This window comes from Rhincodon typus, chromosome 14 (genome assembly GCF_021869965.1).
Source record: "Rhincodon typus isolate 14 chromosome 14, sRhiTyp1.1, whole genome shotgun sequence".
Lineage (NCBI taxonomy): Eukaryota > Metazoa > Chordata > Chondrichthyes > Orectolobiformes > Rhincodontidae > Rhincodon > Rhincodon typus.
In genome coordinates, this window is record NC_063345.1 from 44,939,167 (window position 1) to 44,948,778 (window position 9,612).

The 9,612-nt window shown below is 40.0% G+C and overlaps 1 protein-coding gene across 6 annotated transcripts in view; it reads right to left on the bottom strand.

Moving 5' to 3' along the window:
• The window catches only part of LOC109917661 (centrin-2), a 33,727-nt gene that overhangs the window by 10,017 nt on the left and 14,098 nt on the right, over positions 1–9,612 (bottom strand). For 5 of the 6 annotated variants that reach the window (XR_007263619.1, XM_048604982.1, XM_048604984.1 and 2 more), the window contains 3 exons: positions 9,140–9,298; positions 5,694–5,822; positions 4,488–4,625 (listed from right to left, as the gene is read on the bottom strand). Coding sequence is in view for 5 of the 6 variants with exons in the window: in XM_048604982.1 (XP_048460939.1) it covers positions 4,488–4,625; positions 5,694–5,822; positions 9,140–9,298 (426 nt within the window). In the remaining variant the exon portion in view is untranslated. The remainder of the gene's footprint in view (positions 1–4,487; positions 4,626–5,693; positions 5,823–9,139; positions 9,299–9,612) is intronic. The other variant, XM_048604983.1, reaches the window with a different exon arrangement.

The window sequence follows — 9,612 nt, forward strand, 5'->3', positions numbered from 1 at the left end:
AAGAAGGGTCCTGACCCGAAACGCCAGCTTTCCTGTTCCTCTAATGCTGCCTGGCCTGCTGTGTTCCTCCAGCTCCACACTTTGTTATCAACTTCCTCATCCAGCCCTTTTTCAGCCTTCTCCTTCCCTTGGCAGATGACCCCCCTCTAGTACCTGAGCCCCAGGAACAGCCACAGCTTTACCAAAACTCATGGCTTTGGCATGAGCTTTGCACTGGCAAAATGAACCTCCAGTGACTCACTCATTGCCACTCCTCGAACTATCTGTACTTCCTTCAGTGATAAATTTTCAAAAGCTATCAACAGCAATTGCAAAAGTGATTGGAGGAGCAGTTCCTCATAGATACTGTCCCTTCCACTTACGAGAATGACTTTTGTCCCATAGGCCAGCCCAGAATGAATTCTCCCAGGCATTTTCAGGGGATAAATGGGAAAAGAGATAAGTAGGAAAATAGAATGGAAGGACTTGGGTTATGAATGGCAAGAAATGACATGAATAAATACTGGAGAACTGGTATGGGTGATGGTGTAGTGGTTTTGTGTTAGTTATCCAGAGACCCAAGTAATGCTTTAGGGGATCAAGGTTCAAATCCACCATGGCAAGTGGTGGAAGTTACAGTTTTAAAAAATTTGCAAGAGTCTAATGATTATGAAACCATCGTTGGTTGTCATTAAAACCCATCTGGTTCACCAATGTCTTTTAGGAAAGGAATTCTACTATCCTTACCTGGTCTGGCCCATATGCAACTCCAGACCTTTAGCAATATGGTTGACTTTTAAATGTCCTCTGAAATGGTCCAGCAAGCTGCTTATTTATATCAAGTTGCTAAAAGGTCTCTCAAAAGGAGTGAAACCACTGGCATCCATGTGGGCACCAGAAATGACGTGGTAAACTCAGCCCTGTTGATCCAGCAAAGACCTCGCTAATAATATGTGGAGGCTGGTGCAAAAGGGAAGAGCTGTCTTACAGACGACTGAAGCAATATCTGATACAATCACACTCACAGAAGCAAATGTTACAGACATTGTCCCAGACATCACCACCACCCAAGGGCAGGGCAGACCCAGCAGAGATGGTGGCATTGTGGTATGCTGTCGATGGGGACGTGCACTGGGTGTCCTCAACACTGACTTCAGACCATGAATTCTCATGGCATCAGGTCAAACATGGGCAAGAGAACCTCAAGCTAATTATCACCTAGCACTCTCTGCTCCAGGCCTCAGCTAATGAGCCAGTACTTCTCCATGTTGAACACCACCTAGAGGAAGCAATGAGCGTGGCAAGGGTGCAGAATGTAATCTGGGTTAGAGACTTCAATATTTATCGCCAAGAGTGGTTCAGCAGCATGACTACTGACCAAGCTGGTCAAACCCTAATGGACAAATCTGTTAGATTTAGCCTATAGCAGGTGTTGAAGCAATGAACAAGGGGTGGAGAAAAATGACCTCATCCTCACCAATCTATCTCTAGCAAATACACCTGTCCGTGACAGTGTCAGTAGGAATGAGCACCACATATTCCTTGATGAGACCAAGTCCAGTCTTTACACTGAGCATATCTTCCATTGCGTCAAATGGGATTGATTTGAACACAACTGGCAATCAAGACTAGGCATCCATGATGAACTCTAGGCCATCGGCAAAACTATACTCAAACACAAGGCACAGCATATCCCCCACTCTACCTTTATCGTTAAGCCATGGAATCAACCCTGATGTAATAAGATGCATAAGTGCATGTTAGAAGCAGCTCCAGACATAGCTAAAAAAATTCAGCCTGGTGAATTTACACAGAATTACATGTGCATCAAACAGCATAAGCAGCAAGTGATAAACAGGGCTAAGCAATTTTACAACCTACTGATACAAGATCAGCAATCCTGCCACATTCAGTCACGAGTGAGTGTGGACAATTAAACAACTCCGTGGAACAGGAGGGTCCACAAATATCTCCACTCTCAATGAGAGAGCCCAGCACTTCAGTGCAAAAGACAAGGCTGAAGTATCCACAACAATTTTCAGCCATAACTGTCAAATGGATGATACATCTTGGCTTCCCTCCAGAGAACCCCAGCATCATAGACGCCAGTCTTCAGTCAATTTGAGTCAGTCCATATGATAGTAAGAAGCTGCTGAATGCAAAAAGTGTACTGCAAAGTCTCTAGGCCCTAACAACTTTTCGGCAACAGCCACATACCAAGCCAAGCTGTTTCAGTGCAACTACAATAGTGGCATCTACCCAGCAATGTGGAAAATACAGGTCAAATTAATCCCAGCAAATTACTACTTTATCTGTCTGTTCTGAATCAGCAAAATGATGGCAGGGGGTCATCAACACTGTTATCAATTTGCTTAATCTGATCACTGAAGTACAATCTGGGTTCTCCCAGCACCGCTCAGCTTCTAATCTTATCACTATATATGAGTTAAACATGAACAAAGACCTGAACACAGAAGGGAGGTGACAGTAACTGCTTTTGACATCAAGGCCACATTCGACTGAGTGTGGCATCAAGGACCCATAGCAAAATTGGGTTCAGTGGGAATCGGCAGGGGAGGGGGTGTGGGGGGTGGGTGGAAAGAAAAACTCTCCCCTGGTTGGAGTCATACTTGGCATAAAGAAAGAAAGATGGCTGTAGATGTTGAAGATCAGTCTTCACAGTTCAAAGATATCTCTGCAGATGTTCCTCGGGGTAGTGTCCTAGGCCCAGTAATCTCCGGCTATTTCATCAATGACCTTCCCTCCATCAAAACCTTCATGTCACCTCAGATACTGGAGTAGTCCATGTCCAAATGCACCAGGTCCTGGGTGATATCCAGGCTTGGGCTGACAAAAGGAGTGTAAAATTCATGCTGTACTAGTGCCAAGCAAGGACGTTCTCCAAAAGAGGGAAATCGAACTATTTGAATTTCAATGGCTTTATAATCGCTGAATTTCCAATATCAACATCCTGGGGGTCATCATCGACCAGAAATTGAACTGAATGTAGGAACAAATTATTACAGATGTTGGAATCTGTCCTGAAAACAAAAATTGAAGAAAGTCATAGTGGGTCAGGCAGCATCCATGGAGATAGAGCAAGCTAACATTTCAAGTCTAGATGACTCAAAACGTTGGCTTGCTCTCTCTCTATGGATGCTGCCTGACATGCTGCAATTTCAAACATTTTTTGTTTTCAGAAATTGAACTAAACTAGCTATTCAAATACTGTGACAACAATAGCAGGTCAGAGACTAGGAATCCTACCAATTCACCTCCTGATGCCCAAAAGCCAATTCACTATCTAGAAGGCACAAGTCAGGCGTGTAAATAGAATATTCCTCACTCTCCTGGATGAGTTCAGTTCAAACAACACTTGAGAAACTTGACACCAACCAAGACAAAGCAGGCTGTTTCACTGGTACTACATCCTCAAACATTTACTCCCTCCACCACCAACACTCAGTAGCATCAGTGTGAAACGTGTACAAGATGCACTGCAGACATTCACCATGGCTCCTTACACAGCACCTTCTAAATCCATGACCACTATCTGGAACAGTATTATGGGTGTACCTACACCTCCGACGCCATTGTGGATAAAGCTGCACCAAACAGACTGCAGTGATTCCAGAAGACAGTTCACCACTTTTTCAGAGTATCTAGAGATCAGCAATAAATGCTAGCCCAGCCAGTGAAGGTCACACCCTTGAACTAATTAAAAAATAAAAACTAAACTACAAAGATCTGGTTAGATGTTAATTTACTTGCATTCTATACTTCAGGTAATACAAACCAGTTTTACATAATTGCTCATACTCTTGGAACATTCTCTTCAATCTACACTGTATTCATATCAAGACTAATTCTTTTGTTGCCCTGAACTGTACGTATTATTTCAAATATAGACTAAACAGAACTTTGAATAGTGTGGCACATTATATTCTAACCTTCCAATTATAAAGACTAATATTCTATTTCATTCTTTTGTATAAAGAGATGGAAATATTTACAGATCCTATATAACTAAACAAAAATAACTATAGAACAAACAGAACGGTAGCACAAGAGCAAAACCTGCAAATACTGGAGATCAGGAATATAAAATTAACATGATGGAAATGCTCAGCAGGTCTAAGTAGCATTTGTGAACAAAAAGCTTTAGTGTGTTGGGTTTATCCATTTTTCAGGTGGGGCTTTGAATCTAGAACCCCCTGCTTATTCAGCTGCATGCAAAAGATCATGTAGCACTTTCTCAAGAATAATACGGATTTTCTACATGCACTGATCATTCTTGTTAACATCAAACGGATCAATAGATTGTTGATCTAGGTTCGTTTTTGTGAGAACTTGCAATATGCAATTTAGTTGTTGTTTTTGCCCACATAAAAAGAAGTGACTGTCCTCAAGAATAATGAATTGATCGTAAATCACTTCAAGACAAGGGGGCTGTGCAATGCACTAAATAATGTGTGCTGTTTCATTTATTAATCAGGTAATAAATTCACCTGCAATTCTTCATCCGTCAGATTTTCTCCAAGTTCTTTTGCTACACGTTTCAGATTTTTGAATGAGATTCGCCCAGTTTCATCATCATCAAATAGTCTAAAGGCTTTCAAAATTTCCTCCTTTGTATCTTTCTCAGCCTGAGAAAAACAGCCAAATGCAGAGATTCAGTTTCTAATTTTATTAAATATTTTTTAAAATTCCATGCGTCAAATAAGTTTTCTAGGCATTGTAAAGTCGTACAAGGGAGAAATATGACAAGATCCTGTTCAACGTGAAAATTGCAGTCAACGAATCCAAGCCCTACAACACCTCTAAATTTTGCAGATATTTTGTTTCCTTATAAATGAAGATTAACATTGGGTGTATACCAAACTCTACACAATTTGACATTTCTCTTTTTCTATATAGAATAGTCTATAATTTGGAGTTGGCAATGGCAGTGAAATGGAGCTAATCAACCATTATATAGACTTCTTTCCACAATTCATTCTGCTGCAATTCTGTGTTTATTTCTTCAAGGTACGTGGAGGTCACTGGTTTGTCATGTGTTTGTTGTTCAAATGGTGGTGGTAAGTTGCCATTGAACTGTTATAGACAATGAGGTGTAGATACAGCACAGTGCTCTCAGGAAGGGAGTTCTAGGATTTTGACTTACAGCAATAAACAAAATATTGAAGTTCCAAGTCAGAATGGCATGTAACTTGAAGGAGAACTTCTAGTTGGTGGCATTCCCATATCTGCTACCCTAGTCTGTGTGGTAGAGGTTGCAGATTTGGAAGGTGTTGATGAAGGAGACTTAATGAATTGTTGCAGTGCAACTTGTGTATGGCACGCACAACTACCAGCGTGTCAGTAGTGGAGGGAGTGAATGTTTAAGGTGGTGAATGGAGCCCCAACCAATCGACCTGCTTTTCCCTGGGTGGTGGCAAGCTTTGTGAATGTTATTGGAACTGCACTCATCCAGGCAATTGGAGGTATTCTACCATACTGTTGACTTCCATCTTGTAGATGGTGGAGATATTAGGAGTCAGGAGTTAATAAATAAGTAGTTTGTGGAAAGTAAAAGATAGCGAGTGAGTTTGGAGGTTTTCAGCATAGAATGCTACAGCAAGACCCACTTCTGCAGACCAAATGTTGAGCTCCCTTAACTGTAACTTTTAAAAGAAACAAATGCAACAACATTCATCTTCACTTTTTAAAATTACCATTTTTTGTGTGATGACTGCCAAAAATTCATTAAAGTCAATTTTCCCAGTGCCTTCCTTATCAATTTCTGCAATCATTTTCTTTATTTCTTCTTTCTTGGGTTCAAATCCCAAAGCTCGCATTGCAACCTGAAGAAAAAAAATGAATGACACAGGCTATCGTCATCTAAAGTCAGGATTGCATTCCTGAAAATTGTGATTTTAAGTCAAAAGATTTCAAATGAAGCATCAACTGTAAAATCTGGAGTTAGGTTCCTTAGCACAGTGAAAAAGATTACAAACAGTAAACTTGTACCCTCCAAGTTTAAAAACAGGCAAAGCTGTGTTTAAAGTTATTAAATTCTTACATTGGTAACTAACATAAAATACATTTAAAAATTCAGAATGAAAGTAAGTGTGTTCTACAGTGCTATCAGATTGGCCAGGTCCATCTAGTGGCAGAGTTGATTAGTGCAGTTGGACCACATGCACCGACTGTCCACTTCCACTGCATAGAGCCCAAGAACCCAGTTCAACTACAGTACTGATTTGTAATTGTGACAAATGCTGACAACGCATGCAAAGGATGTTAAAACTAAAATGCAGAGCAAAAGGAAAAAAAAGAGACCTGAAAGAACAAACGATGTTGAAACAAAATAACAGATTAACATTAAATTTGGACAACACGTACTTATTGGGGTCAACATATTGCTGAAAAATGACGACTTGTGGACGACCTCCATACCTCTACACACATTCAGTCAAATGATCCACCATTGTTAGGAAATTAACCTAAAAGGTTACATGATTCATTTGCACAGATAAAGAGTAGATGAAATGGTGCTGAACTCATACAACTAATGTAATAAGATACATTCAGTTTGACATTCTTCTGCACTTGTTTGCAAAAAATTACCACAAGTATGAAACGTTCATCTGAAAATTAACATTTGGACAGAGGCAATAAGCAAATTCAAAAGCTAACAAGAGCTATTCAGTATTCACAGCACAGTTCAGCCCAACAGATCCATGCTGGTGCTTAGTCTCTACAAAAGCCTTTTCATTTAGCCTGCTCAACATATTTTTTAGGTTTTCTCTTGTGTCCACATAGCTTTCACTCGATTTAAAAGTTTTGCAGGTGCAACACAATACTGACATTCACTTATTGTCAGCAACAATTGAAGGAAAGTTTGGGCAGCACTTCAGACAAAACAATAGCACTGCACAGACAGTACTAGGTCCAAGGCACCAATTTAAGAAGCAGAATATCAAAAAGTCATAATATCTCTAATTAAATCCAAAACCAGTATTTTGAACTTGAATGAAAAGGACAAGTATGAGGATGTGAAAGAAGACTAGTTACCATGAACTGGCAAATAAGGCTAAGGACATCAGGGCATCACGGTGGCTCAGTGGTTAGCACTGATGCCTCAGTGCCAGGGATTCCAACCTCAGGTGACTGTTTGTGTGGAGTTTGCACATTTTCCCTGTGGGTTTCCTCTGGGTGCTCCGGTTTCCTCCCACAGTCCAAAGATGTGCAGGTTAGGTGGATTGGCCATGCTAAATTGCCCACAGTCTTCAAGGATGTGTAGGTTAAGTGCATTAGTCATGGGAAATGCAGGGTTACAGGGATAAGATGGGGGGGAAATGGGTATGGGTGGGATGCTCTTTGGAGGGTCGGTGTGGACATGATGGGCCGAATGACATGTTTCCATGCTGCGGGGACGCTATATGATTGACTCTCAGAATATATCAGTAGGTTATGCTGCGGCACACATTTAGGGGGATATCTTAGAATACACAGAAAGAAAAAAAATCTAAGGGGAATGTCTGTCATAGTGTTTAATTTAAAAAGTTAAAAATAGTGTAAAAGATAAATCTGTGCTGCATAAATCTATGACTCCATAAAAAGCATAAGAACATAAGATATAGGAGCAGGAGTAGGCCATCCAGCCTGTCGAGCCTGCTCTGTCATTCAATAAGATCATGGCTGATCTTTTTGTGGACTCAGCTCCACTTACCCACCCACTCACCATAACCCTTAATTCCATTACTGTTCAAAAATCTATCTTTGACTTAAAAAGCATTCAATGAGGTGGCTTCAACTGCTTCACTGGGCAGGGAATTCCACAGATTCACAACCCTTTGGGTGAAGAAGTTCCTTTTCAACTCAGTCCTAATTCTGCTCCCCCTTATTTTGAAGCCATGCCCACTAGTTCTAGATTCACCCACCAGTAGAAACAACCTCCCTGCTTCTATCTTATCTATTCTCTTCATAATTTAAATATTTCTGTCAGATCCCCCCTCGTCCTTCTAAATTCCAATGAATATACTCCCAGACTACTCAATCTTTCCTCATAAGCCAAGCCCCCCTCAATTACAGGATCAACCTAGCGAACCTCGTCTGTACCCCCTTCAGTGCATCCTGTCTCAAGCAAAGAGACTAAGATGGGCAGGTCAGAACATTGGATAGAGCATTAAAAAGTAGAAAAGATTGATGGAAAATTAACGAGAAAAATTAGAATACAGTGAAAGCTGGCTAGAAATATTAAAAAAAGAGATAGTAAATATTTCTTTAGATTTTTTTTGAAAAAAAGTTCACAAAGTGTGCATTGGTCCAATAGAATGTGAATCTAGAAAATTAATAAGGGAAAATAAGGAGACTGCACATGAATTTGAGCAGGTATTTTACATCAATCTTCATTGTAGAAGATATAGGTAATATCCCAGAATTAGCTGTAAATCAGAAAAAGGAGCAAGGTAACAAAAAATTACAAATCAGAGAAATGGTACTGAACAAATTGTTGCAACTGCTGTTTGACAAGTCCCTGGATCCTGATGGACTTCATCCCAGGATCCTAAAAAAAAAGTGATTGGTGAAATGGTTGATGCATTGGCGTCATTTTACAAAATTCCTTAGACTCGAGAAACGTTCTTTTAAGATTTGAAGAGAACAAATGTAACTCTTTTATTCAAAAAAAAAAGGGGAGACAGAAAACAGAATAATACAGACTAGTTATCTTAGCATCTCATGAGGAAGACGTTAGAAGCTATTATTACAGACGTTATATCAGGGCACATAGAACAATTCTAGGTAATCAGGCAGTGTGAACATGCCTTTGTAAAAGGGATTTCCAAATTTAACCAGTTTGTTGGAATTCTTTGAGGAAACAAAATTATGCTGTAGAGAAAGGGAAACTGATGGATAAAATCTATTCAGATTTATAGAAGGCATTTGATAAAGTGTCACATTAAAGTTTATTGTGGGAAATAAAGCTCATGGCATTGGGGGTAGCATATTGGCATGGATAAGAGATTGACAAAGTAACAGAACTACAACAGTGTAAAAAGTTATCAGGGGTAGTAGGAACATGGAATAATCACATCAGCTATGATCTTTTTGAGCGGCAGAGCACACTCGAGGGGCAGTGTGGACAACTCCTGCTTCCAATTTGTGTGTTTAATACCTTTAATTCTTTGGCATCAATAGATCCAGCGCCGTCTGTGTCAAACAGGTCAAATGCTTCTCGTATTTCCTGTTTTTGTTCTTCAGTGATTTCTGGTTTTGGTCCAGCTTTCTTCCTTTGTACTGTTGTACTCAAAGGTGTCTTTTTATAGGCAGAGGTCTGTAACATTGCAAATAATCATCTGTTTTCAAATTAGAAAGGATACTGTGTATTCCATCAATATCTTTGACTGGAAACATACTTCTTTGAAATTCACAAAGACTTGCACTTACGCAATGCCTTCAACATCATGAAATATTAGAAGGCACCACATGAGAAACAAATGGCAAAGTACAGAGAGAGAGAAGGAATTACTGAAAGCACAGTGAAAGTGGTGAGTTTAAATGAGTGTCTTGAAAAGGAGAAGAATCGGAGGTCGTGTTTGGAGAGAAAATTCCACAATCCGAGTCCCCAGTTACTAAAGATGCAACCAC